Here is a 21,119-nt window from a genome sequence, read left to right as displayed (position 1 = left end):
TCATTCTCAATGCCTTCTGTATCCATTTCCAAACATTGTTAGTGGAGCTTTGCAACTAAATTGTGCATTTAACATTCATTCTCTGCGGATACATTTGATTTCCTCTTGCAACATCCTGTGTATATTATGACTTTCGTAACAAATTGCGCAAGCGTGTTTTTAGATCTTGTTAGTGTTTCGTAGCTTTGTTGATTGTTAGGCCCGAAATAGTCAGACTTTCACTCTCTGAAAAGTAGGTTTGCACATGGGAAATGGTGGCTTTGCTCTTTGAAGTTCAAACGCCAGAATAACACAGTGGCCTGAAATGGGATTACTCAGCCATAACAAAAGGGGATGTTTACTTAGGACAATGCTGTTGGGTTTGGAGACCGCAAATATTGTCATGAATATGAATTGAACCTTGCTCTTTCCGCTGCTGTGCCAGATCAGTGCCTCTTTTGTATATGTGCTCATTGTCGTATTGGAGCGAAACAAGAATTCCTCCTTAGTTTGCCAGCTCAGTCGCTGCTATCTTCACAGTGATGAAATCAGGGCTTTGAGTTGCTTTTGTATAGTTGGCTTCATTTATATTGATACTGTGAAACCTGTTTTCATACATCTAGGTCAGAGCTTTCCAAACGGTCTGTCGTGACACATGTGTAGGTGTGCCATGCGAACATAACGAGAGATCTCTGAGTCTATGTGAAATAAGCCATAAATCATATATATTTAAATATACAAAAAAAGGGTTTTATGTTGGAAATATCAATCTTCTCAAGCCTCCATTTGTTATTTGTTATGTATATAATTCAGATTGCTTACTGTATTTGTGTGTTGGTATGCAATTTTACCTTAACTCTTTGTTGTGGGAGGGGCAGACCATGTGATCAGATCTGGGCTTGTTCAGGACTCAGACTCCATTTTGGTTTCATTTATATTGATACTGTGAAACCTGCTTTCATACATCTAGGTCAGAGCTTCCCAAACGGTGTGTCGTGACACATTTGTAGGTGTGTCATGCAAACATAACGAGAGACCTCTAAGTCTATGTGAAATAGGCCATAAATCATATATATTTAAATATACAAAAGAAAGGTTTTTATGTTGGAAATAGCAGCCTTCTCAAGCCTCCACTCTTTATTTGTTATGTATATAATTTAGATTGCTTACTGTATTGTATATGTGTGTGTGTGTTGGTATGCAATTTTACCGTAACTCTTTGTTGTGGGAGGGGCTGCAGACCATGTAATCAGTTCTGGGCTTATTCAGGACTCAGACTCCATTTTGGTTTCATTTATATTGATACTGTGAAACCTGTTTTCATACATCTAGGTCAGAGCTTTCCAAACAGTGTGTCGTGACACATGTGTAGGTGTGCCGTGCGAACATAACGAGAGACCTCTAAGTCTATGTGAAATAAGCCATAAATCATATATATTTAAATATACAAAAGAAAGTTTTTTATGTTGGAAATAGCAGCCTTCTCAAGCCTCCACTCTTTATTTGTTATGTATATAATTTAGATTGCTTACTGTATTGTATATGTGTGTGTGTGTTGGTATGCAATTTTACCGTAACTCTTTGTTGTGGGAGGGGCTGCAGACCATGTAATCAGTTCTGGGCTTATTCAGGACTCAGACTCCATTTTGGTTTCATTTATATTGATACTGTGAAACCTGTTTTCATACATCTAGGTCAGAGCTTTCCAAACAGTCTGTCGTGACACATGTGTAGGTGTGCCGTGCGAACATATCGAGAGACCTCTAAGTCTATGTGAAATAAGCCATAAATCATATATATTTAAATATACAAAAGAAAGTTTTTTATGTTGGAAATAGCAACCTTCTCAAGCCTCCACTCTTTATTTGTTATGTATATAATTCAAATTGCTTACTGCAGTGTTTCCTCAACCTTTCTAATGCTGTGACCCTTTATTTATTTATTTATTTATTTATCGTGTCATCAGCAACCATACCATTGTGTTACAATTCTAACAGAAGAAAACAAACACACAGATTAAAAACACACACACACACACACAAGAAAAAACACAGGTTTTGCAAACTTGGTAGTTGGTTAAATGTCCTTTGACCAGTATCTGGCCACTTGAAGTGCCTCTGGTGTTGTCGCAAGAAGGTCCTCCATTGTGCATGTGGCTGGGCTCAGGTTGCATTGCAGGAGGTGGTCTGTGGTTTGTTCTTCTCCGCACTCGCATGTTGAGGATTCCACTTTGTAGCCCCATTTCTCAAGATTGGCTCTGCATCTCGTGGTGCCAGAGCGCAGTCTGTTCAGTGCCTTCCAAGTCGCTCAGTCTTCTGTGTGCCCAGGGGGGAGTCTCTCATCTGGTATCACCCATGGATTGAGGTGCTGGGTTTGAGCCTGCCCCTTTGGACTCTTGCTTGCTGGGGTGTTCCAGCGAGTGTCTCTGTAGATCTAAGAAAACTATGTCTTGATTTAAGTCGTTGACGTGCTGGCTGATACCCAAACAGGGGATGAGCTGGAGACGTCTCTGGCTTGGTCCTTTCACTATTGGCTGCTACTTCCCGGCGGATGTCAGGTGTTGCAATACTGGCTAAGCACTGTAATTTCTCCAGTGGTGTGGGGCGCAGACACCCTGCGATAATGTGGCATGTCTCATTAAGAGCCACATCTACTGTTTTAGTGTGGTGAGATGTGTTCCACACTGGGCATGCATACTCAGCAGCAGAGTAGCACAGCACAAGGGCAGATGTCTTCACTGTGTCTGGTTGTGATCCCCAGGTTGTGCCAGTCAGCTTTCGTATGATGTTGTTTCTAGCGCCCACTTTTTGCTTGATGTTCAGGCAGTGCTTCTTGTAGGTCAGAGCACGGTCCAAAGTGACTCCCAGGTATTTGGGTGCGCTGCAATGCTCCAGTGGGATCCCTTACCAGGTAATCCTCATAGGAATACAGCCCCTTAATACAGTCCCTCATATTGTGGTGACCCCCAACCATAATATTGTTTTCGTTGCTGCTTCATAACAGTCATTTTTCTACTGTTATAAATCATATTTTTAAAAAATTTTTATCTTTTACAATTTAGCTTGTAAATCGCCTAGAGCATCTCGGATGGCGGGCGATTAATAAGTAATTAAATATGATAATATGATGATGATGATGATGATGATGATGATGATGATGATGTAAATATCTGATATGCAGGATGCATTTTCATTCACTGGACCAAACTGGGCACAAATGCCCAATACACCCAAATGTGAATGCTAGTGGGGTTGGGGGAGGATTGATATTGTAATTTGGGAGTTGTAGTTGCTGGGATTTGTAGTTCACTTATAATCAAAGAGCATTCTGAACTCCACCAGCAATGGATTTGAACCAAACTTGGCTCCCATGACCAATGGAAAACACTGGAAGGGTTTGATGGGCATTGACCTTGAGTTTGGGAGTCGTAGTTCACCTATATCCAGAGAGCACTGTGGACTCATGCAATGGTGGATCTGGACCAAACTTGGCATGATTACTCAATATGCCCAAATGTGAATACTGGTGGAGTCTGGGGAAAATAGATCTTGACATTTGGGAGTTGTAGTTGCTGGGATTTATAGTTCATCACAATCAAAGAATATTATGAACTCCACCAACGATAGAATTGGCTCAAACTTCCCACATGGAATCCCCATGACCATCAGAAATACTGTGTTTTCTTATAGTCTTTGGCGACCCCTCTGACACCCCCTCGCGACCCCCTCAGGGGTCCTGACCCCCAGGTTGAGAAACACTGGCTTACTGTATTGTATATGTGTGTATTGGTATGCAATTTTACCTTAACTCTTTGTTGTGGGAGGGGCTGCAGACCATGTGATCAGATCTGGGCTTGTTCAGGACTCAGACTCTATTTTGGTTTCATTTGTATTGCTTTAACGCCTTTCCCATCTTATTCCATCTCCGGCATCTGGAGGCTGTGCTCGACTGGCCACAGGGAGGTGTTGTCACTCCATCTTTGTTGTCTGTAGATGTCCTCCTGATGGAATCACCAGCATGTCCTTATGGGTGCCTTTTATTACCTCTCTGCTTTAAAGCAGTATATATTTATCTAGTCACATTGCTGTTTTTGATCAGCTAGGTAAGCAGAAGCTGGGCCTGATGGTGGGAGCTCACCATGACCCAGGCTGCCAACTTTTCGATCAGCAAGATTTTCTGCAGCTTGATGGTTTAACCTGCTGTGCTAAGCCCAGCCCCTATGGGTATAAGGTGTACATTTATGGTGTATGTGCACCTTATACCAGTGTTTCTCAACCTTCCTAATGCCGCGACCCCTTAATACAGTTCCTCATGTTGTGGTGACCCCCAACCATAATATTATTTTCATTGCTACTTCACAACTGTCATTTTGCTACTGTTACGAATCATCATATAAATATCTGATATGCAGGATGTATTTGATACAAATATGTGATATGCCCAAATTTGAATATTGGAGGGGGGAGGGGAGGAGTTGAAATTGATTTTGTCATTTGGGAGTTGTAGTTCCTGGGATTTATAGCTAACCTACAATCAAAGAGCATTCTGACCTCCACCAGTTGAACCATATTTGGCACACAGAACTCCCATGAGCAAGAGAAAATACTGGAAGAGTTTGGTGGGCACTGACCTTGAGTTTTGGAGTTGCAGTTCACCTAAATCCAGAGAGCACTGTGTACTTAAGCAATGATGGATCTGGACCAAATTTGGCACAGATACTCAATGTGCCCAAATGTGAACATGTTGGAGTTTTTTTTTTTTTGGGGGGGGGGATAGGCCTTGACATTTGGGAGTTGAAGTTGTTGGGATTTATAGTTCACCTACACTCAAAGAGCGTTCTGAACCCCACCAACAATAGAATTGGGCCAAACTTCCCACATGGAACCCTCATGACCAACAGAAAATACTGTGTCTTCTGATAGTCTTTGATGACCCCTCTGATATCTCCTCATGACCCCCCCAGGGGTCCCAACCCCCAGGTTGAGAAACGCTGCTATATACCCATGTTCCGGAGGCAATTTTGTGCAACATTTTTGAGAATTTTGTGAACAAAACAAAGTTTGTGGACATTGAATCATCAGAAAGCAATAGTATGTCAGTGTCTCAGCTGTTGGCAATTCCAGAAAAGAGAATGCTCAACCTGTATGTTCAGGCTTTCATTTACGCAGGAACTAATTCTTGGAAAATTACTTAGAGTATTGCAGGGAGTGGTTAGTTTACAGTTCTGGTTTGATGAAAGTGACAGTTTGCAAGAGAACCAATTGCAAAGGACTGTGAAAAAGAAATCCAGATTTTAATTATTACTTAGCCATCACGATGAGTCTCTGACCCTGAGCCAGTCACCACCGAAAGAGATATTGTGTGGATAAAATGGAAGAAGAACCACGTAAGTTGCTCCTTACTATAGAGGAACACACATTTTAATCTGGTCTAGATTTAAGATCCCTTTATTGTGTGTTTTTATTTTGATAGGAAATATATCAATTTGCTATTGAACTGTATTGTTTTACTTACTCTTCAACATACTGTCCAATAACACTATGTTACAATTTTTTTCCTGTTCCTGGTTTGAAAGTATTATTTCCTGTTTAATTGTGTGGTACTAGCTTTGAAAGTAGTTGTTATCCTCCAGAAATTTTGTTTTTGTAGCTGCCATAAAGTAGGTTGAATCGGTTGAGATTCTACGAGAAATTCGTTGCAAAGCTAGAACAAAATGCACTGCAGAAATGTCTCGCCAAAGCAAAGTTTTGGCAGTTTAATAAACTTTTTCCATGTTTACATGACAGAACAAATTAGGAAATGACATTTATAGCCCAGGAACAAAAATCATGTTAGATAGTGTAATCTGTGCATCTATTGGTTGGATTCCTTTCTCAGGATGCGGTGTTTGGATATCTGCGTGTGAGCACATTCTAGGATAATGAGTTCTTACTGAAATACGTGATAATTAAAATAGCAACTTAAATAATTGTCTCTCCTTATTTATCAGGTTTTTCCAGTTTTTAGTTAATACATTGTACCTTTTGCGGAAAAAACTATATCCTTGTTTGTAAAGTTTGGCTGTTTATAGCCTGGGAGAAAAGACGGAAGAAGGCATGTGTGCAATGCAACTTTAGTAAGATTTTTAATTAAACGAAATCAGTGGTTGCAGAATTACATTGAGAGGCATGCCTTCGTTTTATATAAATTATGCTCATAGGTAAATAATCACTGGACTTGAAACAGGGGATTGTTTCATGAAGAAATGGACATACATGTCTCTTAACAGCAGAAACAGCAGCAATCTTGAATTCAGAGTTTTGCTATACTCTGTCTCCTTATAGTTCAGTGGTTCTCAACCTTTCTCATGTTGTGGTGACCCTCAATAAATCAGTTCTTCAGAAGTGTTCTTTTCAGTGCCCCAAAACATCGACTCACCCATAAAATATCATGTTTCTACACCATGCTCTCAAAAGACCAAAATAAACTAGACTTCGTTAAAAGTAACATCTTTGGTTTGCTCACAACCTTCATGTATTCAGTATACAGGTACATAATTTGTCAATCCAGTTACAGATATGGCGGTAAGCAGTTCCTTTCTGGTAACAGTAATAGGAAATACTGGAGTTTCTGTTCTTTTGTGTCACATATTCTAGGACATCGCACAGAAGTGCATTAATATTTCGTTGGGGGACACTTGCTCGGCCCTGCAGTCATTGTCTTGTGGGGTCCCGCAGGTCTCAATACTGTCCCCCATGTTGTTTAACATCTACATGAAGCCACTAGGAGCAATCATCTGGAGTTTTGGAGTTTGATGTCATCTGTACGCAGATGATGTTCAACTCTATCACTCCTTTCCACCAACTGCTAAGGAGTCCTTGCTCTCGTTCCCACCTTCTTCGCAGGCATGAGTGGTGGGGACGAGCTACAGGGACTTCTCAGTGGTGGTGCCTCCCCAGTGATAGTAGAGCAGCCCCCTTTCTCCTGACCTTCAGAAGGAAAGTAAACACTTGCCTTGGGATCAAGCGTTTGGAGAAGAACTATAGTGCAATAATAGCTCCGGAATAAGTGCAATGATTTTTGGAATGGCCCCAGATTATGATTGTGGATGACGCAATTTTATTACTGAATGCAATGTTTTTATATGTTTTCATGTGAATTAATTTTAATTTCAAATTTTAACTTACATCTATTTAACTGTATGTTGTATTGTCCAAAGGCATTGAATAGTTCCCTATATGTAAAGCCGCCTAGAGTCCCCTTCAGGATAGAGAAAGTCGGGATGTTTGACTTTTACTTGGTAATAGTACAGTTGTGTGGATGTTGCTTTGAAAACTCTACAACTTTTCAGTAACACTTTGTCTAGCGGTAAGCTTGAGAGAATTACAGATCTTTGCATGGGATTTGATTTTTAGAAATGCTGGTAAGCAGTTCCTTTCTGATAACAGTAATAGGAAATTCGGGAGTTTTTGTTCTTTTGTGTCACGTATTCTAGGATTTCACACAGAAGTGCATAACATTAAGTCAGCATGGCTGGAAATGTTTTCTCTTCTTGTCTGAACACATAGGCACAAACTAACATGTATGTTTGTATAATGTGGCCTAAACTCCTTTAGTTGAAGGGTTGCAATGCTTGGGTTGTCAAAATATTGTACAGGTTCCATACATTGTTTGAGAATGGAGGCAACAACTGTGATATTTAGGCTCTTCCCATCTTCTTTCTCTTACGTATTTTAAATAAATTCTGAACAATCAAATTATATGTGGGTTTATTCCTAGAATCATAGAATCAAAGAGTTGGAAGACACCTCATGGGCCATCCAGTCCAACCCCATTCTGCCAAGAAGCAGGAACATTGCATTCAAATCACCCCTGACAGATGGCCATCCAGCCTCTGTTTAAAAGCTTCCAAAGAAGGAGCCTCCACCACACTCCGGGGCAGAGAGTTCCACTGCTGAACGGCTCTCACAGTCAGGAAGTTCTTCCTAATGTTCAGATGGAATCTCCTCTCTAGTAGTTTGAAGCCATTGTTCCGCGTCCTAGTCTCCAGGGAAGGAGAAAACAAGCTTGCTCCCAGCTTGCTCCTTCCTCCCTGTGGCTTCCTCTCACATATTTATACATGGCTATCATATCCCCTCTCAGCCTTCTCTTCTTCAGGCTAAACATGCCGAGTTCCTTAAGCCGCTCCTCATAGGGCTTGTTCTCCAGACCTTTTATCATTTTAGTCGCTCTCCTCTGGACACATTCCAGCTTGTCAATATCTCTCTTCAATTGTGGTGCCCAGAATTGGACACAATATTCCAGGTGTGGTCTAACCAAAGCAGAATAGAGGGGTAGCATTACTTCCCTAGATTTAGACACTATGCTCCTATTGATGCAGGCCAAAATCCCGTTGGCTTTTTTTGCCGCCACATCACATTGTTGGCTCATGTTTAACTTGTTGTCCACGAGGACTCCAAGATCTTTTTCACACGTACTGCTCTCAAGCCAGGCATTGTCCCCCATTCTGTATCTTTGCATTTCATTTTTCCTGCCAAAGTGGAGCATCTTGCATTTGTCACTGTTGAACTTCATTTTGTTAGTTTTGGCCCATCTCTCTAATCTGTCAAGATCGTTTTGAATTCTGCTCCTGTCCTCTGGACTATTGGCTATCCCTCCCAATTTGGTGTCGTCTGCAAACTTGATGATCCTGCCTTCTAGCCCTTCATCTAAGTCATCCTAGTTTATTAGGGAGCATTAGATTACCAATAATTATGCATTTGAAAGTATGTCGTGATGATTTGTTTTGATGTTTCACCTCATTGCCATTTGTTTTCTTGCAGCTAAATGGCATTAAAATGGTAGACGAACCGATGGAAGAGGGAGAACCATATTCCTATAATGTAAGTACATGTCTAAATAACTCAAAACAGTTCATAACAATGAGAGTTGCCATAAAATAGTTTGAAATTGCTTGATATTTGTGAAGCTTTGGTACTGTGAGAGCAACCAAACTAACAGAAGTATTGGGAGGACCAAATATTTGGGATGGTAGAGATACCCACAAAAGTGTTATATAAGCCTGCTTAAAATAGCGGTTTTGTTTCCCAAACTTGCAACATGAGTACATATAAATCTGCTAGTATTTTTATGACTCCCATCCTGTGTGTGTTGCAATTAGAGCTGGCAGTTGGCATGCCATTTTTCACAGTTGCCAGTTCCCAGAAATTTGGCCAAGGAAATTGGTCAAAAGTCAGATGACAAACCGGTGTAATTGATTTCCTTTTTTGAGATGTGACTGCAAAAGGACAATTTGAAGTTTTGCCCGTTTGGAGAAGTAAAACAGCAAAATAAGAATGGTAAATGAGGCATATCCCATAATATGATTATATGATTTTGGAAACGTTTAGTAGAAAAACTCTGTAATCTTATTATGACTGTTAATAATAAAATAGGATAAAACAATGCTGATATGGGTAGCATTATTTTACCAAGCAATGGCTGGTTGGTCCTTGGATGAGGACAACCAAGGAATTCCAAATGCTGTCAGCAGCATTTCAGAGGAAAGCAATGGCAAGCCTCCTCTGAGTATTCCTTGCCTAAGACACCCTTGTGATATCCATGGAGTCTCTAGAAGATGACAGGCATGTGTTTACACATAGAGAAAATTTTAAGTCCTCTAAAAGTCAGGACCTTTTAGAAACCATAACCTTTTGGAAAACCAGAAATCTCCATAGCCTTTTGGAAGCATGACCCTTTTGGAAATTAATTGGCATTCGCACTATTTGGAATAATCATAATCTTCTAAGAAGAGTTAAATACTTATTTGAGTGAAACTTCTCCTTAGTGGTAAATATCCACTAGTATCCATGCAAGGCAAACTAGGTTTCTCAGTTGTTAGACTGATATACCTGGTTATCTCTCTGAACTATTAGGAACAAAGATATGCCACTGCACAAAAACATATATCAGATCTTCAGTTGCCCCAAAAACATCTATTCTCTCATAAAATATATTGGTTTTTTAAATCATGCTCTCAAGAGGTCAAAATTAAGATAGTCTTTGTTAAAAGTAATATAGTTGATTTACTTACAAACTTCATGTATTGAGCATACAGGTACATTTCTTATTGATTGCTAGTTTAAACAATCTGTTCTCTAAAGCATTCTGTTTCTGTCTCTTCTTTGTTCCATACAAACTAAAACTCTCTTCTGTCGAATACATTACTTAACATTCTCAATGTATTTATTTATTGTGTCAGAAGCACATTAGGAATACAGTTATAATGTGTTTAAAAACACAAACAAAATTTAAAACTTGGCATTATACTAGATTTCCTTTGACCAGAAGCTGGCCACTTTGAGTGCCTCTGGTGTCACTGTGAGAAGGTCCTTCATTGTGCATGTGCCAGGGCTCAGGTTGCATTATGCGTAGTAAGTGGTCTGTGATCTGACTCAATACAGACTGGCACCAGGACTGTGGCACAGCTGGCTGGGAGTCATAGAATCATAGAATCAAAGAGTTGGAAGAGACTTCATGGGCCATCCAGTCCAACCCCATTCTGCCAAGAAGCAGGGATATTACATTCAAAGCACCCCTGACAGATGGCCATCCAGCCCCTGTTTAAAAGCTTCCAAAAAAGGAGCCTCCACCACACTCCGGGGCAGAGAGTTCCACTGCTGAATGGCTCTCACAGTCAGCTGCATTAAGATCATTACTGACCGAAAGATCATGAGTTCAAAGCCAGCCCAGGTCAGAGTGAGCTCCTGACCAATTTGTGTAGCTTGCTGTTGACCTTTGCATCCCGAAAGACAGTTGCATCTGTCAAGTAGAAAACTTAGGTACCGCTTATGCGGGGAGGCAAATTTAACTAATTTACGAGGCCATGAAAATTTCCAGCAAGCATGCAAATAATGAGGAAGTACTTCATCAGTGTCACAAATGGTCGGTGAAGGTACAGCTCCCCTGGTGACCAAAATACCCTCAAGAAAAGCTGGAATGTTAAATTGCCTCTGTGACTGTCTATATATGTTGTGTGTCTATGGCATTGAATGTTTGCCATGTATATGTACATTGTAATCCGCCCTGAGTCCCCTGCGGGGTGAGAAGGGTAGAATATAAATACTGTAAATAAATAAAATAATAAATATACACTGCAGCATATCGACACTACTGACTTCTGATACTGACAATTGCATACCCTGTACTGACTGACTTCTGTAGTGCTTCTGATGCAAATTGACTTCTAAAAATGGAGTCTCAGTCTGAATAGTCCCAGATCTAGTTACATGGTCTGTAGTCCTTCCCACAACATCAAGCAACATAGAGTTAAGGGAAAACAGCATATCAAAATATACATACAATATAGTAAACAATCTGAATTATAGACATACCAAATAACTAGTATAGGAGGCTTGTAGAAGGTTGCTATTTCCAACACTTCCTAATTTAAGCATTTATTAGGAGTGACTGACAGTCTGAGGCCCGGAGATGATATCAGATCAACTATTTAATGTGAATAATTTTTTAAAAATGCTGCAGAGGAAATAGACTAACTAAACCACGGAAAAGATGGGACTGCATTTGTGAGCAAAAGTAACAGAAGATTATGGGAAATAAACCTGACAGGTCTGCTTCTGAACAATCCTTGCCAAGAAAGCCATGTGATAGGTTTGCCTTAGGGCTGTCATAGGTTGGAAGCGACTTGAAGGCACGCAACAACCCCAAATGCAGTCTTCTGCCAGTTCTGATGTCGGCTGTTACAGCAGCATTGTGACATCGCAAACGGGGCAAGAAGGGCCAAAGTGTCTGGAAGGATTCCATTTCACCGATTGATTTGAACTTAATCGACAAATGCCCTTGATGCAAACTCCTAGCTCTGCTACTCTGGTTTTTTTTCCACTTGAGAAACTGCAAGTAGCTTCTGGTGTGAGAGAATTGGCCGTCTGCAAGGACATTGACGTTTTGATGTTTTACCATCCTTGTGGGAGGCTTCTCTCATGTTCCTGCATGGGGAGCTGGAGCTGACAGAGGGAGCTCATCCATGTTCTCCCCAGATTCGAACCTCCGACCTGTCGGTCTTCAGTCCTGCCGGCAAAAGGGTTTAACCCACTGCACGACTGGGAGTGGGAGGCTGCTACTCTGTTAGGAAGCTTTAAAATGGAAGAAGATTTATCTTCCCTGCTTGAACTAGTTTTCCTACATATTCGGATACTTTGTTTAATCTGCAGAGTAATTCCGCATGCATTTACATGGCAAGGCTTTAAAACGACTTAAAGCTCGGGTGAGCAGAGTTCAGCGCTGGTTTTGGCTAGGAACTTAAGATCAATTTCATGCAAAGACATCCACTTAATACTAAAGCACTCAGATCACAGGAACTCACAATGTTTCCGCATGGAATCTAGTCGTGATCTCCCCCAAACTTCAAGCATGAATTTTCTCCGCTTCTGTCTCAAGCCAGAGAAGCGAGTTATAAACCAGAGAAGCATGAATTTTCTCCGCTTCTGTCTCAAGCCAGAGAAGCGAGTTATAAACCAGAGAAGCATGAATTTGCTCCGCTTCTGTCTCAATCCAAAGAAGCCAGTCAGTGTAATAAATATAGGATGGCAGAGACTCATTTTGTTGTTACAAATGCTAAATAAGGGTGAGTCGGAACATTGGTAAATAATAATAATAATATTTTTGTCGTGTCAGGAGTGACTTGAGAAACTGCAAGTCGCTTCTGGTGTGAGAGAATTGGCCGTCTGCAAGGATGTTGCACAGGGGACGCCTGGATGATTTGATGTTTTTATCATCCTTGTGGGAGGCTTCTCTCATGTCCCCGTATGAGGAGCTGGAGCTGATAGAGGGAGCTCATCCGCCTCTCCCCAGTTTTAAAGCCAGAGAAGCGAGTTATAAACCAGAGAAGCATTAATTTGCTCCACTTCTGTCTCAAGCCAGAGAAGCCAGCCAGTTTTAAAGCCAGAGAAGTGAGTTATAAACCAGAAAAGCATGAATTTGCTCCTCTTCTGTCTCAAGCCAGAGAAGCCAGCCAGTTTTAGGCTAGGGAAACGAGTTATAAACCAGAGAAGCATGAATTTGCTCCGCTTCTGTCTCAAGCCAGAGAAGCCAGACAGTTTTAAAGCCAGAGAAGCGAGTTATAAACCAGAGAAGCATGAATTTGCTCTGCTTCTGTCTCAAGCCAGAGAAGCCAGCCAGTTTTAAAGCCAGAGAAGCGAGTTATAAACCAGAAAAGCATGAATTTGCTCCTCTTCTGTCTCAAGCCAGAGAAGCCAGTTTTAAACCGGAGAAGGAAGGAATTTCCTCTGCTCGCTTCCCCCCCCCCCCCCTCCTGGAGTAAAGTAACTACTTTCAAAGTAAAGACCATGCAAGAAAACAAGAAATAACACTTTCAAACCTTTAAGGAAAGGATTCGGAAGTCTCAGAAGTTTCAAAAAGTTTTTAACTATTTTTTTATTTATTATTTATATTTATTTATTTTATTTGCTTTATTTCTATACCACATTTTTCAGCCCAAACAGGCAACTCAATGCGGTTTACAAGGTACAAATTATCATAACAATGTCAGTGCAATTAAAAACACAACAAATATATCAACAGGATCAACAACACCGATCCACAACAATTAACAAACAACATGAAACAAACATAGCGCCTCAATGAAATCAGATCCGATCTCATAATCCTTGTGCCATTCCTATGTTCCATTTACCGTCTTCCTATGTTCGGTTGCACTGTTTAACCAAACGCTTGTTCATAAAGCCAGGTCTTGACCTTTCTCCAAAACGCCAGCAACGATGGTGCCTGTCTGATGTCTACCGGTAAGGCATTCCATAGCCGAGGGGCCACCACTGAGAAGGCCCTGTCTCTCGTCCCCGCCAAGCGCGCCTGTGACGCAGGCGGGACCGAGAGCAGAGCCTCCCCAGACGATCTTTTTCACATTTTTTTCTGTGAAAATCGGAATTGACTTTAGAATCAAACCAGCGGCGGACCCTAAATCCGAAACGAGTTTTAAACAGTTTTTTTTAATCAAACAAGCCTATTCTGGAACATGTCCATACACCCCGGAAAACTCACAGCAACCCTATGTTGCAAACATTTCCAGTTGCGAAATCCTAGACAGGTTGCTGGAACTGAGAAGTTGAAGGAAGGTGATGAAATGTTTTAACAGGTGAATGTAGATCTAGGAAATGGAAAGACCAGAGGCCAGAGAACTAAGGGCGGGGAGTACCAAGCCTGGTGCAACTATTGACGAAGAGCCCTGTACAGTTGCCAGCACCTGTTTCCTCCTCTTCTGGTCGTTCTGCTTGTGTCACTCTTGCCCACACTAAACAGCTGCTGAGCTTCCAATCCATTCTGTTATGTGCCTCCTGTTCAGTATTTAGGATTCACTGGGTGTCGCTTTCCAAATTAGTGACTATAGAGAGGGCTATGATTGAGTTCCGTGTGGGGTCTAGAGTGACTCAGCCGGCAACAGTGTTCAGATTTGTATTATAAGGCAGAGATTATATCATTTTCCCCGACAGTTGCATTAAAACGGGGTTTGTCAAGCTCCTTTTCAATTACGGCAGTGTCAGTTTCCACAGAAACCAGTTGTGATGTCACAAAATCGTGAATTAAGATGCATGTTGAACAGAGAGACAATCTGGTAGAATCTACTTTCGGCAAATTGGGAGGGGATAGCCAACACTCCAGAAGACAGGAGCAAAATTCAACATGATCTTAACAGATTCATAGAATCATAGAGTTGAAAGAGACCTCGTGGGTCATCCAGTCCAACCCCCTACCAAAAGGCAGGAAAATTGCAATCAAAGCACCCCCGACAGATGGCCATCCAGCCTCTGTTTAAAAGCTTCCAAAGAAGGAGCCTCCACCACACTCCGGGGCAGAGAGTTCCATTGATGAACAGCTCTCACAGTCAGGAAGTTCTTCCTAATGTTCAGGTGGAATCTCCTTTCTTGAAATTTGAAGCCATTGTTCTGCATCCTAGTCTCCAGGGCAGCAGAAAACAAATTCGCTCCCTCCTCCCTATGACTTCCTCTCACATATTTATACATGGCTATCATGTCTCCTCTCAGCCTTCTCTTCTGAAGGCTAAGCATGTCCAGCTCTTTAAGCCGCTCCTCACAGGGCTTCTTCTCCAGACCCTTGATCATTTTAGTCGCCCTCCTCTGTACACATCCCAGCTTGTCAATATCTCTTTTCAATTGTGGTGCCCAGAATTGGACACAATATTCCAGGTAACGTGGTCTAACCAAGGCAGAATAGAGCATGGAGAGCATGACTTCCCTGGATCTAGACAGATTAGAGAGATGATTGGCCAAAAACTAACAAAATGAAGTTCAGTGGGGACAAATGCAAGATACTCCACTTAGGCAGAAAAAATGAAATGCAAAGATAAAGAATGGGGGTACTACTGGCTAGACAGCAGTACATGTGAAAATATATTAGAGTCCTCATGGACAAGTTAAACATGAGCCAACAATGTGATGCTGCATCTTAAAAAGCCAATGGGATGTTGACCTGCATCAATAGGAGTATAGTGTCTTTTTCCAGGGAAGTCATGCTACCATGGTTAGACCACAGTTGGAATACTGTGTCCAATTCTGGGCACCACAATTGAAGGGAGATGTTGACTCTAAGCTGCAATGTGTCCAGAGGAGGGTGACTAAAATGATCAAGGGTCCGGAGAACAAGCCCTATGAGGAGCGGCTTAAGGAGCTGAGCATGTTTAGCCTGAAGAAGAGAAGGCTGAGAGGAGACATGATAGCCATATATAAATATGTGAGGGGATATCATAGGGAGGAGGGAGCAAGCTTGTTTTCCGTGTCGGAGCAATAGGTTCAAACTACAAGAAAGGAGATTCCACCTCAACATTAGGAAGAACTTTCTGACTGTGAAGAGCTGTTCAGCAGTGGAACTCTCTACCCCGAAGTGTGGTGGAGGCTCCTTCTTTGGAGGCTTTGAAACAGAGGCTGGATGGCCATCTGTTGGGGGTGCTTTGGATACAATTATCCTCCTTCTTGGCAGAATGGGGTTGGACTGGATGGCCCACGAGGTCTCTTCCAACTCAATGACTCGATGATTCTATGAAATGTTCAAATGTTTTAAAATTGGAAAATAGTGTCATCGAGTGTCTTTTGCATGGCATCAGTGCTGATTGATATGGCTTCTGTCCCGTTCCCCCCCCCCCCCCCCCGCCAATCCCCAGGCATCTTGAATTATAGCATTTGCGCTGTTTTTCCCACCCTCTCTTAAAGGAAGGATGCATTTTTAGTATTCAGATGCCTTCTAATCTTATGTGAGAGACTCTGACGTAAAGTGTTTTTGTACACTGGGAATTTTGAGCTGGTGGTGTTTATATCTTCCGTGCATAGTTGAAGGAGGCAACACAAGTACTTCAAAAAGAAAAAAGGCTTGACATTGCATGACTTCAGTGCATCACCAATATTGCAAATATAATCTTTGTAGCTTCTGCAGTTCAATATCATGAGGAACAGCACGGAATTTAGAACTTAGTGTATATTATCTGAAGTGTTTCATTTATTATGTATTTATTTATTTGCGGTATTTGTATACTGCCCTTCTCAACCCTGAAAAGGGACTCAGGGTGGTACATGTGTCGGCAACAAATCAAAACCACTAAACTGTGGAACTTGCTGATCAGAAGGTCAGTGGTTCAAATATGCAGAATGGGGTGAGCTCCTGTTGCTAGCCCCAGCTCCTTCCAACCTGCCAACCTAGCAGTCTGAAAACATGCAAATGTGAGTAGATCAGTAGATGCTGCTTTGGCGGGGAAGGTAACGGCGCTCCATGCAGTCATTATTGCCATCTGTCAGATGGTACAGGGTGACAAAGACAAGGACAAACAGACTGAGAGACAGCTTTTATTCTAGAGCTGTGGCTATGTCGAACTCCATGGTTTTGCATTGATGCGGCATTGGGGACTGCGGTGGTGATTGAGATGTGGTTTCTTTTTCATTGTGAAATAGCACAATGACAATAAAGCTGTTCTGTTCTATTGGGACTCAGGATCGCCGGCACAGCTTCACCCCAAGATTTGGAAGACAAGAATCAACTGTAAATAGTGTTACCTTTTACTGGTGTATAAATTAAGATTTCTTACTATACTTTTTGCTTGAATAGGTTGATGAAGGACATGTAGAAGAGATACCCATTACCCACCATGTGAAAGAAGGATGTGAAAAAGCCGATCCTGCACAGTTTGAATTACTTAAAGTCCTTGGTCAGGGATCATTTGGAAAGGTAAGACAGAAGGAGCTGTCCTTGACTCTGAATGCAGTTGTCTTCCAAGTAGAATCACTTCTTTAGCTTAACTGGTGCCTTGTTTATATTTTTGTGTTGGAGTGGTGTATTACACTTCCTTGTGCACTCATTTGTCCTTGCCATTGACGTCAATATGCAACAAAACGTGGGCAACTCAAACGGCAATGAACACATCTGCAAGGAGTTGTATATCTGTTAGGTGGTACTGACTATAGTAAATTCCTAAAATGTTTTTGTACACCTCACCCACACAGAGAGAAAAGAGTTTGACCCTATATGGTGGAAAGACATGAAAGATAAAGGCTATTATTGCATTAAGGACATGTACGATATAAATGGTCAACTTATTTAGTATTATTATTATTATTATTATTATTATTATTATTATTTATCGTGTCTGGAGCAAACCAAACAGTAGTATTGCATTTTTTAAACAAACAAACAAACAAACAAACAAACAAACAAACAAACAAAACACAAAGTTTGCAAGCTTGGTAGTTGATTAAATGTCCTTTGACCAGTATCTTGCCATTTGGAGTGCCTCTGGTGTTACTATAAGAAGGTCCTCCATTGTGCATGTGGCAGGGCCCAGGTTGCATTGCAGCAGGTGGTCTGTAGTTTGCTCTTCTCCACACTCGCATGTTGTGGACTCCATTTCTTAAGGTTGGCTCTGCATCTCGTGATGCCAGAGCGCAGTCTGTTCAGCACCTTCCAAGTCATCCAGTTTTCTGTGTGCCCAGGGGGGAGTCTCTCATTTGGTATTAGCCATTGATTGAGGTTCTGGGTTTGGGCCTGCCACTTTTGGACTCTTGCTTGCTGAGGTGTTCCAGTGAGTGTCTCTGTAGATCTTAGAAAACTATTTCTTGATTTAAGTTGTTGACATGCTGGCTGATACCAAAACAGGGGATGAGCTGGAGATGTCTCTGCCTTGGTCCTTTCACTATTGGCTTCTACTTCCCGGTGGATGTCGGGTGGTGCAATACCGGCTACAGAGTGTAATTTCTCCAGTGGTGTAGGGCGCAGACACCCCGTGATAATGCGGCATTATCAATGGTCCACTGATTCCCATGGACAGGATAATAGAAAAAATGGGAAATAAAAATTAGATAAAAGTATTAGGCCTATATAACAAACTTAAAGAGGGAACATATGGAAAATGTTTAGGCAAAGAAAGTGAGTTTGAAGACATATTTATGAAAGGACAGAAGACATTGAAAGGTTTAGTAGGAGAATTATATAAAACTATGATAAAAGACGATGAATATGTAGTAAGAACATTACAAAATAAATGGCAGAAGGAAGGGCCACTCACAAAACCAAATATTGAGGAAATAAGGAAGGAGGTAAATAAAATTAAAATGGAAAATATAAAGAATTAGAAAGGAAATTTATCTGGAAATGGTACAGGACACCACATCAACTAGCAAATATGGGAACAGGACTAAGCCCAATGTGTTGGCACTACAAAGTAGGGAAAGGTTGGTATGCACATATGTGGTGGGACTGTTTAAATGCAAGGACTTTTTGGAATAAGATAATGAGAAAAATTGGGAAACTATTCAAAATAACAATTTAAGTCAATATGGAATTTATGTTAATGGCAATTACAGGGAATAAAAACATTGCTGCAAAGAACCAAGACCTATTTAAAGCAATGATTTTAGCAGGAAAGTCAGTAATAGCTTGAGGATGGAGAGGTGAAAAAAATAGCAAAAAAGCCAATAGGATTTTGGCCTGGATAAATAGGAGTATAGTGTCTACATCCAGGGAAGTCATGCTACCCATCTATTCTGCCTTGCTCAGACCATAGCTGAATACTTTGTCCAATTCTGGGTATCACAATTGAAGGGAGATATTGACAAGCTGGAATGTGTCCAGAGGAAGAGGGTGACTGAAATGATCAAGGGTCTGGAGAATAAGCCCTATGAGGAGTGGCTTAAAAAGCTGGGCATGTTTAGCCTTCAGAAGAGAAGGCTGAGAGGAGACATGATGGCCATGTATAAAAACGTGAGGGGAAGTCATAGGGAGGAGGGAGCAAGCTTGTTTTCTGCTGCCCTGGAGACTAGGATGCAATGGAACAATGGCTTCAAACTATAGGAAAGGAGATTCCAGCTGAACTTCCTGACTGTGACAGCTGTTCAGCCCTGGAACCCTCTGCCCCGGAGTGTGGTGGAGGCTCCTTCTTTGGAGGTTTTTAAACAGAGGCTGGATGGCCATCTGTCGGGGGTGCTTTGAATGCAATTTTCCTGCTTCTTGGCAGAATGGAGTTGGACTGGATGGCCCATGAGGTCTATTCCAACTTTATGATTCTATGATATAATGCAGATGGAACTGGATTATAATGGTCAGTGTAGACTCTTACAATACAGATTGAACTGGATTATATGAGTTTACGCTGCCATATAACTGGGTTATATGGCACTGTTTATTTTTATTTCTCGTGTCAGGGCAGCCAGTCAATTATATTACATTTCTAACAGAACAAAGCAAACAGAGAAAATACAAAATGTGTGAGTTTGGTAGTTGATTAAATGTCCTTTGACCAGTATCTGGCCACTCGGAGTGCCTCTGGTGTTGCTGCAAGAAGGTCCCCCATTGTGCATGTGGCTGGGCTGAGGTTGCATTGCAGCAGGTGGTCAGTGGTTTGCTCCTCTCCGCACTCGCATGTCGAGGATTCCACTTTGTAGCCCAATTTCTGAAGGTTGGCTCTGCATCTCGTGGTGCCAGAGCGCAGTCTGTTCAGTGCCTTCCAAGTCGCCCAGTCCTCTGTGTGCCCAGGGGGGAGTTTCTCATTTGGTATCAGCCATTGGTTAAGGTTCTGGGTTTTAGCCTGCCACTTTTGGACTCTCGCTTGCTGAGGTGTTCCAGCGAGTGTCTCTGTAGATCTTAGAAAACTATGTCTGTCAATCCAGAAGCAACCAGCATACAAGCATATGGCACTGTAAACTCATATAATCCAGTTCAATCTGCATTATATGAGTTTACATGCCATATAACCCAGTTCAATGCAGTTAATCTACATTCTGAATCTGCATTGTATGGTAGTGTAGATGGGGACTTCCAAAACTCCTTTTAAAAAGGTGTTTCAGCTATTTTCTTTAAAATGAAGACTGTTTTGCATTTGATGCGAGGCAGAAGATGAAGGCACCATCCTGGATTTGTTGAGAGTAAATGATTAGCCAACATCATTTAGAAATGATGAAAGTGTCCTTTCAGCATATGGGTGTTCATCTGTTTCTCCATTACCGAAACATTAAAATGTGTGAGCGTTTTTGGATCAGTTGCTGGTTTCTCCAGAACACGACAGAGAAGATTGTCGTTGCGTTTTTCTTTTTGCAGTTTCATGTCTCATAATATTTACAGATTTTGCTCTTACCCTGCTTTGCACTCTGAGTTGAAATGTAAATGGTATAGAAATGAATTCTTGTGATAAGGGAAGCGTTTTATACTTGAGCCGATGGTCACAAAACTGGAATATTGATTGTCTCATGGTTCTAGTATTGCTATGCTTGGTGACAGAACTATCATTAGAAGATAATACTACTAATAATTAATAATTAATAATAATAATAGTCATTTGAACCAATGCCATCAAAGCTAGAATTGAAAAGTCGACAACAGATCCCAAATGTAGACTCTGCAAGGAAGCAGATGAAACAATAGAGCCCATCCTCAGCTGCTGCAAGAAGATTGCGCAGACAGACTATAAGCAGAGGCACAACACCGTTGCTCAGATGATTCATTGGAACTTGTGCCACAAATACCATCTGCTTGCGACAAAGAACTGGTGGGATCACAAGCCGGAAAGAGTTACAGAGAAGGAACATGCCAAACTCCTCTGGGGTGTGTGATCCAGTTAAACAGCCAGCAGAGTGTCTGCTGTGGACTCATCTTGT

At 41.5% G+C, this 21,119-nt stretch overlaps 1 protein-coding gene across 1 annotated transcript in view; it reads left to right on the top strand.

Moving 5' to 3' along the window:
* The window catches only part of RPS6KA6 (ribosomal protein S6 kinase A6), an 88,543-nt gene that overhangs the window by 17,766 nt on the left and 49,658 nt on the right, over positions 1–21,119 (top strand). Inside the window, exons 2-3 of the mRNA XM_060756298.2 lie at positions 8,781–8,840; positions 17,083–17,202. Of these exons, the coding sequence (XP_060612281.1) occupies positions 8,781–8,840; positions 17,083–17,202 (180 nt within the window). The remainder of the gene's footprint in view (positions 1–8,780; positions 8,841–17,082; positions 17,203–21,119) is intronic.

Source organism: Anolis sagrei, chromosome 10, assembly GCF_037176765.1.
Source record: "Anolis sagrei isolate rAnoSag1 chromosome 10, rAnoSag1.mat, whole genome shotgun sequence".
Taxonomy (NCBI): domain Eukaryota; kingdom Metazoa; phylum Chordata; class Lepidosauria; order Squamata; family Dactyloidae; genus Anolis; species Anolis sagrei.
The sequence above is the reverse complement of the archived record's forward strand: the minus strand, read 5'-3'. Positions and strand labels throughout refer to the sequence as shown.